Source organism: Equus asinus, chromosome 7 (genome assembly GCF_041296235.1).
Source record: "Equus asinus isolate D_3611 breed Donkey chromosome 7, EquAss-T2T_v2, whole genome shotgun sequence".
Classification (NCBI taxonomy): domain Eukaryota; kingdom Metazoa; phylum Chordata; class Mammalia; order Perissodactyla; family Equidae; genus Equus; species Equus asinus.
The window spans coordinates 82,364,994-82,386,376 of NC_091796.1; the positions used below are offsets into that span (position 1 = coordinate 82,364,994).

Sequence of the window (21,383 nt, forward strand, 5' to 3'; positions counted from 1 at the left end):
GAAGTTTACAATAATTTTATTAATGATATCAGAAAAAATGGAGAATGGTTGTAGTTGTGAATGGATAACTGATTAAAAACCCTAATTTGCTGCTCATGTGACACACACTGTTCACATGCACACTAGTGAGCATCTCCTGGTCCCAGTCACTTTTCTCCTTGTGGATAATTATGGCACAATTCTGAAGAGAAATACACCCAAGTGGTAACTTAAATTCAATCTTCAACTATTTTTACCTGTGTATAATCTCTACGTCTCACATGAAACTATCTCTTGCCATGATAAACACTGAGACGGGGTGTTAACTGTATCATAGTTGAGGGTGGATCCGATGAGAATGCATACTGAGGTGTGGACTGGCAGCTCTTAAACTGCAAGCTCTTGTCCACTATTTCTTCAGCGGCCAACACGGAGCAGCTGGGGCCAGGTGTTAGGAAGTCCTCTCCGGAGTGTGGGGGGTCCAGGAGAGGAACATCACAGGATTGGTGGGAAGCTAGGGGAGAAACGAGAACTATTCAAAAGAAGTATTTGAGGCTATGTGATGCTGGGTCTCATCTTCTCCTGGCTTCTCACAAATTGAATGTGGAAATAGAAAAGGAAAAAGGCAAATGCAAACAACAGCATTTCAGGTTGTTCCTACAGCACATACTTTTTCTCTGAAGGTTTCTCCTCTAAGCAACAATTCAGCCGAGCTCCTGTTTTAAGATTCTGGTGAAATGACAAGATCACAAGTGAGGGTGTTATTACTGCAATAATCTATGCTTCATTTTTCCATTACTGAAGGAGAAAACCCTCTGGGGAGTGAAATTTAACACTCAATTTAACAATAGCACCGCATACTAATTCATGTTGAAATATAAAACCAATCCAGTTAAGAAAACATCCAGATAAAATGAAATGGGCCATGATAATGGTATGGTCTTTCAATTATGGGTCTCATATTATGAGGATTACCAATTCTTTCCTAAATGTTAATTAAGGTTCTCAATAGCTCTGGTGGTAAATATAAAGGTAGTCACTTCATGGATGAGAAAATTAAGACAAGCGTCTTTGTGACTGGCCCAGAGGTGAGGAAGTCTCAGAGAGGATGCAGATACTGAATTCCTGGCTTTCGCTCCTGTCCTCAGCTGCTTGCCTAATGCTTCAGACTCTGGCCACAGAGCTTGAAAGTTTGACTGAGGTACTGCAGACAACCGGAAGTGGGAAAAGAGCCCCTAGACTTTCCATTATGTTGCAGTCTTTATATATGTCAAAGACTGTGCTAGCTGAGTGACTGTGCACTGAGGTTCTAAAAATGAGTAAGATACAATCCCTAGGTTCAAGAAGCTCAAGTCTAGTAGTGGGAGAGACGTGCAAATAATTGTTAAATGGGGCAACAATACACTTATACAGGATAGAGCGGCAAGAAATGAATTTTTTTTCTGGTAATAACAAAGTCAATGTCAAAAAAAATACCATCAAGGAGCTGGCCCGGTGGCGCAGTGGTTAAGTTCGCATGTTCTGCTTCGGCAGCCTGGGGTTCGCTGGTTTGGATCCTGGGCGTAGACCTACGCACCACTAGTCAAGCCATGCTGTGGCAGGCATCCCACATATAAAGTAGAGGAAGGTCGGCATGGATGTTAGCTCAGGGCCAGTCTTCCTCAGCAAAAAGAGGAGGATTGGTGGTGCATGTTAGCTCAGGGCTAATTTTTCTCAAAAAAAAAAAAAAATAGTAGTGTCATTTTACCCATTATTGCAATCACCATTCACCATGCCACCGAAATGCTCTCACCAAGATCATCAATGATTTCCCTGTGGCTAAACAGTCTGTAGGGGAGGAAGAGTAATTTTCCCTCTCCTCTTCTGAGTTTCCAGCTGAGATTCCTGTAATAAAAAGATTAACAAGAGAAAAACAAACAGAAGTTTATTATCATGTATACGTCGTGTATACATGGGAGATATCCAGGAAAAAGGAGTAGCTCCCTGAAGTGGCTTAGAATTCAGGATTAAATACTACCTTAAAAGGGAAAGAGAAGGAGGGATGTAGATCTCTTAGGGGAGAGAAAAAGATTTTAAGAAAGATGAATGGGTCCTTAGAAGAAAAGAGGACAGCCTGGTGGTGCAGCGATTAAGTTCGCACGTTCCGCTTCTCAGCGGCCCGGAGTTCGCCTGTTTGGATCCCAGCGTAGACATGGCACCACTTGGGAAGCCATGCTATGGCAGGCATCCCACATATAAAGTAGAGGAAGATGGGCATGGAGGTTAGCTCAGGGCCAGTCTTCCTCAGCAAAAAAAAAAAAAAAAAGAGCAAATATGATCAGGTCTAAATCTTTTTTAAAAAACAGCAAATTTTTAATAGTTTGCCCATTGCTTTTAGGATAAAATTGAAATTTCTGAACATAGCTAACAAGGGTCCATGTGTGTGATCTGGTGGTCCTTAGAGTCGGTCTTTAAGTAGAAGGAGTTTCTCTCTTTCTACTCTCCTCCCTTAGCTCCTTGCCTCAACCATTCTAAACTCTCAGTTACCTGAACATGCTTTGCTTTTTCTTACCTCCAGACTTTAACATATAATGTTCCCACAGTCTAGATAGATTCTCGTCTACACCCCATTCTGCCTCCCACCCCCAGCCCTGGCCTAATTTGATATAAAGTCTTTCTAATTTCAGCTGAGCTATCACTTCCTCTAGTAGGTCTTTCCAGACCCTCTCTCCCCTCCCTGAATCAGAGATAGGTTTTCCTCCTATGTGCTCCCATTCTATCCTGTACTTCCCCTATTGTAGGCCTGGCAACACAGTATTGTAACCACCTAATTATTTGTCCTAGTCCTTTCTGGACTCCGCTTGGTGAAGGGAGGGTCTGTGCTGGTCTCATTCACCACTATATCCCCTGACAATTGCATATAATGGGCAATAAGTAAGCACTTGCCCAATGGATGAATGAACGAAGCATTCACCGCCAAGTTCACTCCTTACCCTACACTCAATACACTACTACTTCCCTGTCTTCCCAACTGGACGGTAAGCTTCCATGGGTCAGGGACTCTAACGCGCATTTCCATGACGTATTAGACCTACTGTGGTATTAAGCTCACAATAGGCACCTATTTACTTGTTTATTAATTTGACAAGTACATACAGTGTGTTTACAGTGTTAAAGGCAAATGTGGAGTTTGGGAGGAGGGAGGTTGGAGAGGCGGAAGCTGGGAAATGGGTCTGATTTAAACCCCCTAACGACTTCAATTTTTTATATCATGCAGTGGGTGTAGATATAGCCTTAATCACAGAGAAAACCTTACATATTACACGCTTAGTGAAGGACATTTGCTATATTTCTAGTTGTTAAGGAAGCAAGGAAGCAAGCTTTAAAAATAGATTTTTTTTTTTTTGTAAGGAAGAGCAACGTGGAGGAGCAAAAAGAAGAGAGCAGGAGAGAAATAATAGGACTAAACAATCCCAAGGGGCCATCGTCTGTAGCCGGGGAGGAGCTGCCTCACATATTGTGCAATATGTGTGGTTTGGCAGAAATGAGACGAAAGAGCACTCTTCCCTCCTGTGAAAGGATGATTATTTTTAAAAAGTAAAATCATGACTCATACGAATATCAAATCAACATGGGTCCAAGATTTTATTTAACTCATTAATTAATGAAGGAACCAGTAAGATATTACAACTGATTCAAACGATAATCCAAAGAGCAGACACATGTATGGACAGTCAGCAGTGCTGAAATGAATGTGATTAACAGACGCAATGCTGGCTTCCTGGGTGAGGGGGAGAGAGACCAACTGTACTCCAGGAAATATTTGCATTTGTATTTCAAGGGACAAGAATCATTTGCACTGCTATCAGTTTTTTTGCAACTCATAGAACAGTAAAATAGCTCAAAGACAATGAAAGGTAGAGATAATCTGCTAGACTGGGCACCCAGTAATCTTTACTGCCCGGTTCAAAGTCTTTCACAGTTTTTACTGACACTAATAGACCTCTCAACTTGTCCTCCAACAGAAAGCCTCACTATGTGAAGGCTTAGTGTTTCTCTGAAAAGGTTGAACAAAAATAAACGGTTTTTGAAGATTAATCACACAAAGGTAAAGTCTCTGAGCTCCTCAGATAAAACCATTGAGTGGAATAAAAATCTCAGTTCTATACAGATGCTTGTGTGCTCCAAAAGTCAACCCGATCTTTTGCTTTGAAATGTAACTCTTACCTTCTCCTTAAAATAATACATCTGGTTTTTAAATGTTTTTTATGATCATGAAGTATTTTATGAATACAAAAAGTTTATAGAACAACATAACAAACATCCAGATATTCATCACTTAGTTTAAGAAATACAATTGTATTTGTTCCCTCTTCCCTGATCTTATTTCTCCCCTTCCAGAAGGAACCATTGTCAATATGGATGGGGGTATTTATCATTCCCTTGCATGTTTTTATGCTTTCATGTTGTATCCATAAACAACATACAGTGTTGTTTTGCATGTTTTTAAACTTTATATAAATGGAATAGTACTCTTGTTTCCTTCTGTACCTTGCTTTTTCTGTTCAACATTATGCTTCTGAGATTTTAGATCTGGCATTATTTTTGTTAAAAATGATGGCTTAGAAATGAGTGCTTGGTTGGCAACAAGAATGGGAACCAGGCATAATTTTGATCCGTTATTCATTATCATAAAAGTCTTGGTCATATATCCTTAGAAATAGTACATGAAAAGAAGGACAGAGGTGATCAACTGATGACAATATTTTAAAGAATTTTATTCATCACTATTTAAATAAATAGTAGGGGCTGATCCAGTGGTGCAGTGGTTAAGTTTGCATGCTCTGCTTTGGCGGCCTGGTATTCACCAGTTTGGATCCTGGGTGCAGACCTGCACACCACTTATCAAGCCATGCTGTGGCCAGCATCCCACATATAAAGTAGAGGAAGATGATCACAGATGTTAGCTCAGGACCAATCTTCCTCAGCACAAAAAGAGGGGGATTGGCGGTGGATGTTAGCTCAGGGCTAATCTTCCTCAAAAGAAAATAAATAAATAGTAGCTTAATTTGCAACTATTTTAAAACTAACAAAGTTATTTGATCTTGGGTAAGTCACATAGCTCTTCTATCTCTTTTTCTTCCTCTGTACAATGAGGGAGTTGAGTTAGATAAAGGTTTCTCAAATGTTTTTTTAGCCCATGCCTGTTTTGATGCACACAAAAATCTCATCTTTGTCTAAAATTATTTGGAATTTAAAAATAAACTAAACAGACATCCAGTTATGGCCAAGTGAGGAGACTGGCAAGTCCACTCCCCCTAAAACCAACAAAGCTGGGCAAGATTAACATAAATAACCATTTTGTGCTCTGGAAACTGACCAAAAGCATACGACAATCTGAGAAGCATTTATGCTTGAAGAACTGCTGAACTTTGAGTAAGAACAGTGGGAATCTGAGGTGTTCTGGCCTGAGGCTACTCCTATTCCCCACCCCCACCCCAGCTCAACACGTGGAGGTTCTGCCAGGATGAGGCAGGCCACGAGGGCTGGCAGCTTTTCTGCTGTGGTTGAAGGAAGACACTTTATCTGAGGCAGCAGGCAATGCGCATGCCAAGAGGTATTGTCAGTGGAAGTGATGTCTCTGATGCAGGTGAGCAGGAGGAGGCCAACAGCCTGCCCTTACTAGCCTGAGCTTGCAGCTGTGGTTAGGGCAAGCATATTCCTGGCTGAGGCTGCATACCCACATAATGGAGACCAAGAGAGCCCAAGCTATTCACATATGCCTGGCAGACCCTGGGGCTACACATATGTGCACAGGAGACTAAAAAAGGCCCTGTAGAAAATAAAGTCTGAGGCATACTTGAAAACAGCCTGAGTTTTAAACGTGTTCACCTAAACATACACAGACCTATCAACAGAGGAGGAAAGACTGACTGGTTTAAGGTGTTTGCTCACAGTTCTGTCCAAACATTGACTAACTCTTCAGGCATGAGACACAGAAGTGAGACTTCTAGGAGGCCACGCTTAAAAATTAAAACAAGGATATTTAAAAAACAAACAAAAGATTAAGTATAATCGCCAATGGCCACTGATTTAATCAATCATGCCTATGTAATGAAGCCTCTATAAAAACCCAAAAGGATGGGGGTTTGGAGAGCTTCCAGGTTGGTGAACAAGTGGAAATGGGGGGAGAATGTCGAGTTCCAAGAGGGCACGGAAGCTCCACATCCTTTCCCCATACCTTGCCCGATGTATCTCTTCTATCTTATTGTCCCCGAGTTATATCCTTTTATAATAAACTAGTAATCTAGTAAGTAAATTGTTTCTCTGAGTTCTCGAGCTGTTCTAGGAAATTAATCAAACCCAAGGAGGGTGTCTCTGGAACCTCCAATCTATAGCCAGTTTGTCAGAAGCACAGGCAACAAACTAGACTTGTGATTGGCATCTGAAGTGGGGTGGGAGGGTCAGCCTTGGTAGGACTGAGCCCTTAACCTGTGGGTTCTGATGCTATCTCCAGGTAGACAGTGGTAGAATTGAGTTGAATTGCAGGACACCTAACTGGTATCAGAGCATTACTTGATGGTGTGTGGGAACCCCCTCCCCCCATTGGAATTGGATGCAGAATCCAAATTGAGTGCAGAATCTTAGTCCCCACAGATTTAGCATCCATTGATAATTGTTGTCTGACCTGATCTTTACTATGGAAGCTCTAAAATGATAATTTTCCAACTCTCATACTCTATCTACACTTATCAGCTGGCCCTTGGCATTCCAAGAAAGAACCCTCCATTTTTTTTATTATTGGTGTAGATTCATGAATTTCTATTTTTACGATGTTAATAAATCATTTTTGTATCTGATTATTTTGGTGCTCAAGTTGTCCCAGATTTGGCCAGCAGGATCCCCTTCAAGCTGGCTTCAGTGTCCCTGTGACATGTCTCATCATTTTTTGGAACACTTCCTTAATTTCTAGCAGAAAAGATGTTCCAGGCTCATCTGGTACCAACTCTGCCCCAGCCCTGGAGTTAGCCATTTCTCTAAGGAGCCCTAATTCTCTTTTAGTGGATGTGCTACAGAACCAAATACCACAAAACTAAGCAGCCTAAAAGAACAAACAATTGTTTTCTCACAGTTTCTGAGGTTCAGGAATTTGGGAGATGTTTAGCTTGGTAGTTCCAGATAAGTTTTTCTTCTCGCATGAGGTCACAATCAAGACACTCATTTCTTGAATTCGGGGAAATGGAACTCGTTCTGGGGAGAAAAATCTGGGGAGCTCACAGGCCCTAGAATGGAGTAAAAACTAATTTAATACGGCAGGGTTTCTTTTCTACTCTGAAAGATTGTTTTCTTTTAAGATCAAGCTCTCAACTACTTTTGTTTCATGCTATTACTTTTAGTCTGAGCATTTTCTTGTACATCAGTTGGTTCAACTTATTACAACAAAAGGTTATTGAAGATCTATCTGTACAAGACAGATAAAAGAGATAAACTCCTGCCTGAAGGAGTTTGCAAAGTAGTATAATCCTTCTAATCCTTTCCTGAATCTTTCCAAAGAAGTAACAATTTGAGAGATGAAGCTATCAGGACCTCCAACCTGTTTAACGATTCTTACCCCCTTGCTCACCACCCCACTCATCTTTCAGCTACTGAATACCATGATTTATGCTAACTACTAGCTCTGATATGAATACAACATAAATTGCAATTCTTGCACCTGTCTAATTCAGGATGGTTTCTCTTAGGGTTTGAAGTCCCCGGGGAATCCAAGCTGTCCTAGGAATAAGCCTTGCTCAACCCAGTTCAACACAAAAGGAGGCAATTAATAATTAATGAAATTGAGAAATCAGCCCACATTGGGTAATCCATCTTCCAAGAAGGAGGTGAGATCCTTTGTGAAAGAAAAGACAGCCGTGTCAGGGGGTCTGGGCCAGCAGTTTGGAGGGATAGTTTTAACCCCAGCACTGCCCCTAACCGGCTGAAAGGTGGGTGGTCCAATCACATCAGCTCCCCGAGCCTCAGTTTCCCCATCTATAAAACGGGGGGTAGGCTTCATGGCCCCTCTCTCACTGTAATTTTCCAATCCGAGGCTCAGGGAGAAGCCAAGTCCATAAAACGAGCAAAATTCCTTCAAGTACTGCTAGAAGTGAACTCACTGGTCAAGGCTGAACGATTTGTTCTTTGGTTCCAGGCAGAAGCCGCCATAGGGTACCAATCCTGATTAATTTATCAAAACACTGCCCAGACAAGTGACCGTCCTTTAAAGCGCCTACCTTCCCATCCTCTCGCGGGAACCCAAGAACGGTGCCTAAACTTCAAAAGCCCGCCCCTGAGAGTGGACGGGGCAGCAGGCAGAGGTCTAACCGTGCGCCTGCGTACTGCGGCCGGAGGGCCGAGGTCGCGCGGCGAGCCCCTCACAAGCTGTGCAAACCGCGCGAGATTTTCTCCCGAGCGCCGCGGCGGTGAGTGACGCCTGAGGGGCCGCGCCCTGGGGACGCTGCGGCTGAGGGTCCCCAGCTGAGTCCGGCCTTCCGGGCGAGCGAGGGCCTAGGAGCCAGGGTGACCTTCAGGCTTCCTCCGGGAGTTGCTGGCGACGCTGAAGAAGCAGAAGCAAGTCTTTTTTTTTTTTTTCAAGAATTGTTGAGAGTAAGCAGCCTCAAATATGGACATAGCTGTGTTTAAGGTGCCTCTGGGATGTTCATTTAACACATTTATTGAGGAGGTGAACGTAAATCATGGAACAAAACAGACACAAATCCCTCTCCTTTTGGTGCTTGCGCTCTGGGAAGTCAGTTTGAAAGTTTGGCTGTAGATGCAGAGTTTTAGTAATTTCCACGTGAGTGGTTGGTAGCGGGAGCCGCAGAGGAAGGTGAGATCACGGAGGGCAGAGCCGTGCAGGAATCCCACGTGAAGGACCTGGGCGGAGGAAGGAGGAAACCGGAGGGCTGAAAGGGGAGGAGAGCTCCAGGCCAGGAAGAGTGGAGGGAGTCCCAGAGATTTCCACGTTTTGTCACATGGCGGTGGTGAAAAGAATAATTTGTGGTAGAACCCTTGAACAAGATCAGGATAAGTGTTTTTTAAAAGGTGTTAGGAAGCTCGCGTCATGGAAATGGTATGTGTTGTGTTTGAGTAGGGGTTCTAGGTCATTACCAGTTGTGCGACCATTGCCAGTTATTAAACCTCTTTGTGCCTCCCTTTCCTCTTCTATAAAACGGGGACAATGACAGTACCATCCTCCTAAGGTTGTTGGGTGGAGGGCTTAAAGGAGACCATGACTGTAAAGTCTTTAGCCTAGTTCCTGGCACTTGGAACATTCAGGAAATAGAAGGAGAGAAGGGACTTTCCCAAGATCCCAAGTGATTAGAAGCAGGACAAGTACAGTACTCTGCTCTTCCTAGTTTGGTGTCCTTTCCCTTCAAGAGGGACGCTCAAATAATATACTCTTTATGACCCACACCAGAGTGAATTTTTCGTTTGATTATTGATCTGGTGTTATTTTGAAATATTACTTGGCACCAATTAGGATCCCCTTTAATACCATACCAAGCAGATATGGTTTGCTTAATATCAGTCAATGAAGACTTGAGATTTTGTCCCCCCAACTTGTGATGAATTTAACACCACCACCACTCCTCCTTTCATATCTAGAATCTGGTGTGTCATATTTTAGATTTTAATTTTGTGACTAAATCAAGTTCTTTATGTTTTAAATGTGGTGTTTGTTGTGCTATCGAGGGATATTGTGTGATTATCCTACATTAGTTAATTGTAGTATTTGACACTTGAAAACTTTCTAATTTAATACAGGGAGAGAGAACTTTAATAGTGTACTTTTCATGCTGATAAGCAGTATTTGGATAAATCTACAGTGAGCATATTTTAAAGAAATAAAGCATACATTGAAAGTGATTAGAGAAAAAGGCAAATATCAAAGTTCATTTGGAAAGAGTCCTTTGATTGAAAATCTAGCCATCGTGGTGCTATTAATAACCACTAAGTTCAGTTATCTTTGGACCTGGCATCCATTTGGAAAACTTGGCTTTTTAATACTTACGTGGTTTACACACAAGGTGATTCAATAGAAAATTTCCTTTAAAAAATATATTTGGGGGGCTGGCCCCGTGGCTGAGTGGTTAAGTTCGCACGCTCTGCTGCAGGCGGCCCAGTGTTTCGTGGGTTCGAATCCTGGGCGCGGACATGGCACTGCTCATCAAACCACGCTGAGGCAGCGTCCCACATGCCACAACTAGAAGGACCCACAATGAAGAATATACAACTATGTAACGGCGGGGGGCTTTGGGGAGAAAAAGGAAAAAAAATAAAATCTTAAATAAAAAAAAATATATATATATTTAGGGGGGCCAGCCTTGTGGCCTAGTGGTTAAGTTCAGTGTGCTCCACTTCAGCAGCTTGGGTTCATTTCCTGGGCGCAGACCTATACCACTGATCGGCGGCCATGCTGTGGCAATGACCTGCATACAAAATAGAGGAAGATTGGCACAGATGTTAGCTCAGGGCCCATCTTCTAAAGCAAAAACATATATACATATCTCTGTGTGTATATATATATTACACATATTTACACATATTTAGCCCTATAAGACGTTATGGACTTCAACTTCTTGATGTGATGAAACAGGATGCACGCAGCACCAACTTTAAAAAATTCTTGCCTAAGAAATTGAATCTGCATCTAACCAAGTCTCTAGATCTAACTACCAGTCAAGGATAAGGGAGAGAAGAATGAGGTAAATGACACCATGAGGAAGCAATCAAAAGACACTTGACGTATAGGCAAAGGAATGAAGAAACAAATGTTTCTTCAACAATCAATGGCATGAAAGAAAAAAGGAAGGGAGTTAAGTTAATACTATTAATTCTGTTAGGTTAATGGCTTAGTGTTTATTTTTAAAATAATCTGTCCTCAGAGCTGCATAATTGAGGGATTTTGGGGTGAATTGGATGATGTCTGGGATTTGTTTTAAGGGGAAGCTAGGAAATGCAGTCTTTTGGCTAGGTAATGTATCCAGAAGGAGAGAATGGATATTGAGGGCAATTAGCCTTTAATGTCACAAACAGATTATCAGTTTACTGTGTGCATTATAAAAAATAAGGAAGCACATAGGATGAGTATCCATGTTTTTCATACTATTTCATGGAATGTTGCTAGCATCAGACATTTAAGTCTTAATCAGGAGCAGAATTCCCCTCCTCTTGGAAAGGGTGCCTATAAGAGAGTTGGGCATCATTATATGGCTGCAAAGGTAAGAACTCTGTTTTGGGGAGATTGTAGGGCAATATTGGAAAGAGTGAGGACGTGTGAAATCTGGGATGAGGAGATTTATGTTTCAGTTTCAACTCCTCTGCTTACCTACTGTGTGATCTTGGGTACAAACTGTACTTCAACCTCCTCTGTAAAATGAGGATAGTAATATATTTACCTATATAACTTGGTTTTAAGGGATAAGTAATGGAATCTGTGTGAAACCTCTCTGTAAATTATCTCCATATAAATACTATATTAAGCAAGACTTGAAAAATATTCCATGATGATTATTTAACATTTTTTGGAATATGTATAAATCTCAGGTCTGGATGAGATACTCAGGTACAATATGGGATATAGAGAAATATGAAGAAATTTCAAGGATCCTGCAAATTTAGAAACTAGATTAGAAGTAGAGTCATGCATAAATGAAATTACCCAGTGATACAGGCAAAGGATTATTAAATATTAAATGGATTTACAGATGGTTGCCAAATGTCTAAGTGTGCTGCTGTATAAAATCTTTACATTTAGAAACAATGCTAAGAGCTAAATATGTTGTAATTGTTACTGTAAAAAAATAAGCGATTCACATAGTTGTTTTTCTTTGGGCCTCTCAATAAAGACAATAAAACAAAATATCTAGTGAGAGAAGACAAAAGTAGTAAATAAATATGTTAATTTAAAAAAGGATAATATAGGCTTAGTATCTCAAAAATCAAACAACTTAAACATATAGGATGGAAATTTTTATGTAGTTGTTAAGAGATTGGCTCTGGAATGTCAGACAGCTTGGGTTTGAATCTCAGGTCCACCACCTGAGGGAAGTGGTGGAGCTTAAACCCTTTAGGACTCAGTTTCCTCATCTGTAAAGTGGGGATAATAATAATAATCCTTAATAGGATTGTTAGGAGATTAAATGAATATATATATTAAATATTATAAGATATTAAATGAATATGTATATTTCATAGCACTCACAACAGTGCTTGGCACGTAGTAACACTCACCAAGGGTTTGTTCTCATTTTTACTGATGGATAAGTAAGAAGGGCTATTTCCCCCAAGTCAGATACTAGAACTTCACTTTGCTTCTTTCGTTAGCTCAAATTGTAAACCCAGAATAAACTGATCCTTTACTTACTTATTTGGCCATTTTATATTACAGAATTTCCTATAAGGTGACGGTTTAAGAATACTTTTGATATATTACTTTTGTAATGAGCAAAACTATTAAGAAATTTCCATTTTGATAAATGAATAAAAGAATTTTTCAAAATTTGGTTACATCTCAATTAAGCAGCTAGTGTTTTCATTCTGCTGCTGGATTAACTGGCTAGCTCTGGAGGAATATATCATATTGTTTTCTTTTAATCAAGCCACAGCGGGAGGCTTAATAATCCTGGTATGAAGATGAATGTGCTGGAATTGTGAGGCCAAAAGCATTTTGTCCCACTCAATCTTCAATGAACTTGTTCCTATTAGTCAAAATTTCTAATTAGATTTAGTCTTTCTTCATATATTTGCTTTAGGAGGCAAACTGGGACAGGAGACTATATCTTTTTTGGACCCTAAATGTGATTTTTCCTCTCCTTGTTCAGAAACACAAATGTGCTGCTTTTTAAAATCTTTTTAATTTTTATTTTTTCTCTCTAAAGCCCCAGTACGTAGTTGTATATCCTAGTTGTAAGTCCTTCTAGTCCTTTTATGTGGGATGGCACCACAGAATGGCGTGATAAGCAGTGTGTAGGTCCGCACCCAGGATCCAAACCTGGGAACCCTGGGCCACTGAAGCAGAGCATGTGAATTTAACTACTATGCTACTTGGCTGGCCCCTGCTGTTTTTATTTTTAAATTAATATTTCAAAACTTTCTTGTGATTTTAAAATTTTTCTGTTTACATGGGTTATATTATACAGAGATCTTGTGAGACCACCGTGCGAACAAGGCGATGATTGTCCAAAGAGTGGTACTGAATTCCCGACCTGGTATGTGTTTGTCTGTGATGAGTGAACAGCTGTGGTCTTTGATAATTATTAATACAAATGGAGGATCAAAAAGTAATATGATGTCAACGTGGTAAGTTAAGGCAGGAAGATATTAACACGAGTAGAGATATTAGAAAAAACTCTTTAAACAATGTAATGCTCAGTTTTTCAAGTGATAACTTATCAAGCCTATTTATTGAAGAAATAAAATAATTATAATATTTAGAAGATTATATTACAAATATATGTGACTTTTGTTTTTTCTTTATAGTATGCATCACTGATTCTTAAAATTTGCTTTTCTGTTTTATGTGAAAAGCACTGACATCTAACCTGAATCATAGAACTCAGGTGTGGAGGTAACCTGTGAGGTTTGGGCGCTTGCTGCCCTAGTTTTGCTGCTTACCTAGCGTGTGGCCTGGGGAAGTCACTTACCTTTTCTGACCTCTGTTTTAGTAAAGTGAGCAGTTAGATTAAAATCTTTACATTCTAATTCTACCTTAGAAATTTGATAATTCAATGAATAGGAAGTTTGCTTATTTTAAACATAACTGAGTAAGAGTACACTTTTAGCGATGGCATCTTCTGCTTATAAATTTTTCTTTTCATACTTCAAATTTTCTAATTTCCTAATTTTCAAGACTTTATTTCTTTTTGTTACATTCAAGTTTCTATTTTCTTCTTAAAATGAAGAAGGAAAGTTTATCTAACTATTTACTTTGTCCAATGTGGTGTTTCTGCTACCTTGTGAATTTTAATTTTCATATTTAAAAAAAAAAGCTGGCTGTGATCTTTTACTTTTTGAAATCCTCCTATACTTTTAAAACAGATGAGGTGATTTACCTGTATTCATCTTAAAAAAGAAAATTTGACATTGACAGAAATATTCCAAAGGAACTTCTTGGAGAAAATCAAGAACAATTTAAACTGTTTGAAGAATTTATGCTGAGTTACAGAGAAGTTGCAAAACAATATAGATTTATTCATGCCTGTATTAAAAGGGAGTGCTCTGAATCCTAGAGTGACCTTTTAAAGAATATAAATAGTTATATAGGAAAGTGACTTGTGGATTTTATATTTTTGCCTGATATTTTAGGAAAAAATGGTAATCCAGTGGCAGAAAATTTCCGAGTAGAAGAAGTAAATTTACCGGATAATATCAGTGAAGGACAAGTGCTAGTCAGAACTCTTTATCTTTCTGTGGATCCTTACATGGTAAGAATCAGGACTTTGTGACTTGGTGAAAATTAATTTTTAGTATTTTTCACATCGCATCTGAATTTTATTATGCAATCCTCATGATTAATAAATATTGGAGTAATTATATCTTGGCACCTGTGAATTACAGATTGCCTTTGTTTTTATTCACAAGTATTTTTAAGGAATGTTACAGAAAGAATGTTTTCATAATAGTAGTATGTGTGGTTAGTCAAGTTCTTTCAGATGTCCCGATCACTTCCCAATGGTAAGTAAAACTTGAAGATACTAAATTAGGATTGGAAATTCTCTCAGATTGGTCTGGTTTACAAGGCAGGCTCTGTATAAGACCTTTATTCTAGATGGTCTTGTTTTGAGAGGAACAGACTCACTTATGCTACTTCTGGATAGATTTATTGCAAAGGTATATACTGCCCAGGACTGCAGCTGAGAAGCCATCAGGCACATGCACTTAGGCTCTCTAAATAGGGATACTTTTACTTCTTCCTTTCCTATATGGATGCGTTTTATTTCATTGTCTTGCCTGACTAGAAGTACGATGTTACATACAAGTGGTGGGAGCGGACATCTTTATCTTGTTCCTGATCTTAGGGGAAAAGCATTTAGTATCTTGTTAGCTGTGGGATTTTTGTAGATGCCCTTTATCAGGTTGAGGAAATTTCTCCCTATTCCTGGTTTTGTTGAGTGTTTTTATTGTAAAAAGGTGTTGGATATTTTTTTATTGTGGTAAAACATATATAATATAAAATATACCATTTTAACCACTTTTAAGTGTACAATTCAGTGGCATTAAGAACATTCACAATGTTGTGCAGCTGTTATCACTTTTCATTTCCAGAAATTTTCATCATCTTAAGCAGAAACTCTGTGCCCGTTAAACAATAGAATCACCGTTACTCCCTTACCCCCAGAAGGGGTTTTGGATTTTGTCATATGCTTTTTCTGCTTCTATTGAAATGATCATGTGATTTTTGTTTTTTAATCCATTGATATGGTTTATTATATTAATTGATTTTCAAATGTCAAATCAATCTTGCATTCTTAAAATAAATCCCATTTGGTCCTGGTGTGCAATTCCTTTGACGTGTTGCTGGATTTGGTTTGCTAATTTTTTTTTAGTGAGGGTGATTGGTCCTGAGCTAACATCTGTGCCAGTTTTCCTCCATTTTGTATATGGGATGCTGCCTCAGTATGGCTTGATGAGCAGTGTGTAGGTTTGTGCCCAGGGTCTGAACCAGCGAACCCTGGGCCACCAAAGCAGAGTATGAGAACTTAACCACTATGCCACGAGGCCAGCCCCTGGTTTGCTACTATTCTCTGGAGGACTTACATCCATAAGGTCATAAGACCATGTTCACAGTCTACTGTTTTCTTTTCTTGTGATGTGTTTACCTGGTTTTGGTATGAGGATAATATGGGCCTCATAGTGTGAATTGAGAAGTGTTCCCTCCTCTTCTGTTTTTGGAAAAGTTTGTGAAGAATTGGTAGAATTCTTTAAAAGATTGGTAGAATTCCCCAATGAAGCCATCTGGCCTGGGCTTTTCTTTTTTGGAAAGTTTTAAAATTACTAGTTCAATATCTTTATTTGTTATAGATCTATGAAGATTTTCTGTTTCTTCTTGAGTCAGCTTCAGTAGTTGTGTCTTTCTGGGAATTTCTCAGTTCATCTAAGTTGTGTAAATTATTGGCATACAGTTGTTCTTAGTATTCTATTATAATCTTTTTTATTTCTGAAAGGTAGGTAGTAATATCCCTTCTTTCATTCTTTTTTATTTTATTTTATTTATTTGTTAATTTTTTTTGAGGAAGATTAACCCTGAGCTAACTACTGCCAATCCTCCTCTTTTTGCTGAGGAAGACTGGCCCTGAGCTAACATCCGTGCCCATCTTCCTCTGCTTTATATGTGGGATGCCTACCACAGCATGGCTTTTGCCAAGAAGTGCCATGTCCACACCTGGGATCCGAACCAGCAAACCCCGGGCCGCCAAGAAGCGGAATGTGCAAACTTAACCACTGCACCACCAGGCCGGCCCCTTTCATGCCTGATTTTAGTAATTTAAGTCTTGTCTGTTTTTTTCTTGGTCATTTTAGCTAAAACTTTGTCAATTTGGTTGATCTTTTCAAAGGACCAACTTTTGGTTTTGTTGATTTTCTGTATTGTTTTTCTATTGTCTATTTCATTAATTTCTGCTCTTCTTTGTACTAGTTTTACAGCTTCCTGTCTTTATTTGTTAAAAAAAAAAAGTTAAAAGAAAACCAGGATTGCTTTTTATTCAGTAAACAGTGTTGGATCAGTTCACTATTTACTTTTGGGAAAAAAATTACATCCTTAGCTCAATCCCTACACCATAATAAATCCCGACAGATAATAAAAACTTAAAGAAAAAATGAAACTGTAAAACATTTTAGAAAAAATATAGGTGAACAATTGAATGATGTTGGGGAATGAAAGACTTTCTGGAAGGACAGCAAACCCAGATAATATGAAAGAACATGATTGATAAATGTGGCTATTCAAAAAAAAACACTGTATTTTGTAAAACACAGTAAAACGGAATGTACAAAATCAAAAGATAAATGGCAAACTTAGAAAAATTTGCAATATAAATAACAAGAAAAAAGATAGTAATGTCTGATATGCAGAAAGCTCCTATACATTAATCTGTAAAAAGTAAAAAATTGGGCAAAGAACACAAATAGGCAATTTATAATCTCTTTCTGGATTACTGTTTCTATACATATACTTGCCTCCTCCTTCTGGCTTCTAGAGTGCCCTTGTAGAAGATAAAGAGAATCCTGGCTTACCTCTTCTCAGGCTTCACTTATAATGGAGACCCAATTGGCAGTACCACCTTCTGCCAGGACAGTTGTATAGCTTTGGGAAAGCTCCTCTTCCCTCTGATCCACAAGTGCAATTCAGGCTCTGTCTTCCAGTGACACCAGTCACACTTGATTCTGCTTACAATGGAACGCAATTTGATGACTTCATTGACAATTCTTCCCAGAGGTAGCAAGAAATTTTCTTTATGGGCTAGGGAAATGAGGTGGTGATTGGTCTAAAACATTCTAAATAGACAAATTTTCAAGTTGAAACAGGTAAAATAGTCATTGATTTCCCACAAACCTAAAGATGCTCCCCTTTCAATGGCAGCCAAGGCAAGCTCAGTCAAACTATGGGCGTCATCAGTCTAGACTTTGCTAAGCAGATCATCTGAGGAGAATAATTATCACAAATTCAGGAGAAAAATGACAGTGCACTAATTAGTATTCAGAGTCAGTTCTTGATGTTGACTGCTTTGGATTTCTTAAGACTTTTATACTTCGATGTATAAAGATACAACTCAAGGGCATCCAAGGACTACAGATATCCTAATGAACAAAATGTAAAGAATGTCACTTAAGCCCAGGATAATAGATACAAAGTAAATGAAGAGAACAAAATTGACCAAAATACAGCCAAGGTTCAAGATTAGAGGTGTTTTAAAAACCGAACAGAGCAGACAAAAAGGAATAACTGAAAACAAGTGAAAAGGATGTGTTCTTCACAGAATTCTTTAAGTTGGAATAAAGTTCCCATTCAGCAGAATTCCCTCGGAGAGTCTTGGAGTGAGAGAAATTCATGACCTAGAGATTTTATTAGTGGAGAAATGATGAAACAACTAGGACTATGACATGGATTGAATTCATGATCTTCACTTCTAAACACCCACAACCTCAAAACAACAAAAAACAAGAAACCTCTTTTTCCTCCAGGGAAATAAATAGTTCCTTCATCCACTCATTTCATGCTACAAAAAGCACCGAGTCTTTCTTGAGAATTTTATCTCTTTGTTTTCTATATTCCGTCAGTCAATCATCAGGTCCTGTGGATCCCACCTCTTATGCACTTCTCGGTTCAGTCCACTTCTTAGTAAGCTCCAAGGACATCTACCTAGTCTGAATCACCATCCTTTCTCTCCTAATGGGGTATCCTGCATACACTCTTTGTCCCCTTAAACCATCTTCCACACTGCAGCCAGAGTAATCTTTTTATAATAGCAACTAACCATGTCACCTTGCTTAAAATCGTGTAATGGCCTCTCATGAATCTTGAGATAAAGACTAATATGCTGGCCGTGGTCTGAGATGCTGCATAGTCTGGCCTCTGTTTGCCTGCCCAGCCTCACCATACCCTACTTTACTTCTTACCCTTGTATGCTGGCCTCACTGGGCTGCTTTCTTTTGTAACACACCAATGCCCTTTTTTGCTCAAGCCTTGTATTAATCATGTTTTTTATTTTCAGTATTTTATGATGCTTTGGTATCTTAGGGGCCTTGCTAATCTTGGAGAGACTGCCCCTCCCAGGGCTAACTGATTTTTAGAGATAACAAACAACTTGCCTGGACACACCTTTCATATGTAAACCAGTCAATCTAAAGCCCATATCTCCTTCATCTAACTTCACTAACTATCACACATCCTTCATCTAACTCTCACAACCCAAGCCAATATTTCCCCTGCTCTAAATCATCCCAGGGCCAGGTACCAGATAGCTAGGGACCACCTATTAGCTAGAGCCCACCAAAATTATTCAAACTATCCAATCCTAAACTTACTCAAACTTGCCTTCCCCACCTTGCCCATTCCTTCCCCCAGAAACCACAATAAAGACTGTGGGCTGGGGCTGGCCCCGTGGCTGAGTGGTTAAGTTCACACGCTCTGCTGTAGGCGGCCCAGTGTTTTGTTGGTTCGAATCCTGGTGCAGACGTGGCACTGCTCATCAAACCACGCTGAGGCAGCATCCCACATGCCACAACTAGAAGGACCCACAACGAAGAATATACAACTATGTACCGGGGGACTTTGGGGAGAAAAAGGAACAAAATAAAATCTTTAAAAAAAAAAAAAAAAGACTCTGGGCCATGCTCTCCTCTTGCTGCTTTTGCCTCCTGACTAACTCTGGTGCATCCCCATGTGGCCCTGTGTGGTATGGTGTGCCCCTCATCTTGGGAATTGTAAGTAATAAACTCTTCCTTTAAGGCAGTTGTCTCTGTGTCTTTCATCTTACCATACCTGATTAAAACAAAATCCTGGGTACAGATGCAAGCAAGCCTTCATACGTGCTCACCCTCTATCTAAAAGCTTCCTCCCATCCCTTTCCCTTTCTCTGGCTAACCCGTTATTCCCTGGAAGCCTGCTTTAAAGAGATTTGCTTTGGAAAATCACCCCGAACCCTCAGACTAGTCCTCTCTGTTTTACTTTCCCAAAACTGTACCTCAACCTTCAGCATTTATCCCTCGTGTAATTAAGAATTATTTGTATAGTTATTAGATGTCTGTCTTCCCTAATAAAAAATAAACATGAAGACAAAGGTCTTATTTATCACTGTGTTTCCAGTGACTAGCATGGTGCTTATTAATTATTAATTAAAGGAAGAAAGGAAGAAAATCACTTTGGGTGCTTTCACTAGACATTGTTCTTAAAGAAAAACAAAACATAAGCAACTTTAGAAGGAAAAAAGGGAATCTAATGAACATTAAGTCATTAAAGTTTTATATTACTCCAAATTCACAGCTAATTTTAATCACCATGTAAATACAGTATTTACATAGTTATATTTAATATGTATATAACATTTAAATTTCATATTTAAGTGACTTTATATGCGTATCTTCATATGAAAAACTAGTCCAAATAGCATTATTTTGGTGGTTATATAATATTCTGTTGTGTTGCCATCATTTACTTACCTATAGGGAATTACTTGTTCCCACTTTTTCTATTAGCCTTGTTTAAAAGTCAGGTCCTTGGTCTGGCCAGTACCCAACAACTGCTACACTTGCTTTCCAAGAATACATGAAAGGGGAACACAAGCAAAGGTGTAGGGTATTCCCATAGAAACTTCTGACTCAGGGCTGGCCTGTGGCTGAGTGGTTAAGTTTGTGCGCTACAATACGGTAGCCCCGGGTTCGCTGGTTCAGATCCTGGGTGAAGACCTATGCACCGCTCATCAAGCCATGGTGTGGTGGCATCCCACATAGAGGAACTAGAATGACCTACAACTAGGATATACAACTATGTACTGGGGCTTTGGGCAGTAAAAAAAGTAAAGAGGAAGATTGACAATAGATGTTAGCTCAGGGCCAATCGCCTCACCAAAAACAAAAGAAACGAAGAAAGAAACTTCTGCCTCAATTCTCAGTTTGGTCTGTTCCCCTGGTGAACTGGACAAGACCATGTGGGGGCCCCTTAGTCAAGCAGCCTTCCAACTTTTCCATCTTCTGGACCACACTGTAGGCCTCTACATCTTGGCCTCCATGAGAGAGACGAGAGTGAGCCACAGAGAGGAAGAGAGCCTTGACTACGTCTCAGAAAATTCTTCAGCCCTGATCCCCTGAAAGGGTGTGGTGCCATTGTGACTTTTTGTCTTTGCAGAATAAAGAGAACATCTCCTGAGATTAGGGGGTATGATATAGTACTTGGGCTGAAGTTGTGATGAACAACTGTACAAAAATCATTTCATTTCTTTTTGGGTTATTTCCATTGGAGAAGTAGAGTTGCTAGGCCAAAAGAAATGAGTGGTAGTATGGTCTATATGTTCCTAGTATGTTTTCTATTAAAAATAGACCATTTTATAATATTATCAGCAACATGTAAGTGTACCTAATTTGCCACAATCCATTGAAACCATTGACACACTATTTTGTATTTTTGCTAGTGTAATGTGTTAATATTACTTAAATTTCTTTACGTGATTGTTTAAAAATCTTAACAGCTTTATTGAAATATAATTCACATATAATACAATTCATACATTTAAAGTGTACAATTCAGTGGTTTTCAGTCTATTCACAAAGTTGTGGAACTACTACCGTGATCTAATTTTAGAACATACTTAAATTCCTTTTTAACTGCATTTCTTTACTCTTTAGAGAGAGGATACATTTTTTTTCAGGATAAAAAAATAACTGAAGGG

At 39.3% G+C, this 21,383-nt stretch overlaps 1 protein-coding gene and 1 long non-coding RNA gene across 9 annotated transcripts in view; one reads left to right on the top strand and one right to left on the bottom strand.

Moving 5' to 3' along the window:
- Positions 1-8,362, bottom strand: LOC139045708 (uncharacterized). The gene is made up of 3 exons (XR_011504671.1): positions 8,229-8,362; positions 1,772-1,863; positions 1-493 (listed from the first exon to the last, which is right to left on the bottom strand). It is a non-coding gene; the product is annotated as an uncharacterized lncRNA (long non-coding RNA).
- PTGR2 (prostaglandin reductase 2) overlaps positions 8,245-21,383 on the top strand; it is a 23,026-nt gene continuing 9,887 nt past the window's right edge. Inside the window, exons 1-3 of one of the 8 annotated variants that reach the window (XM_014835772.3) lie at positions 8,245-8,417; positions 13,140-13,208; positions 14,305-14,423. In XM_014835772.3, coding sequence (XP_014691258.1) covers positions 13,172-13,208; positions 14,305-14,423 — 156 coding nt within the window. In that variant the 5' untranslated portion in view covers positions 8,245-8,417; positions 13,140-13,171. Of the gene's footprint in view, positions 8,639-13,139; positions 13,300-14,304; positions 14,424-21,383 lie in introns of all 8 variants that reach the window. The other 7 variants (XM_014835771.3, XM_014835770.3, XM_014835774.3 and 4 more) reach the window with 7 other exon arrangements.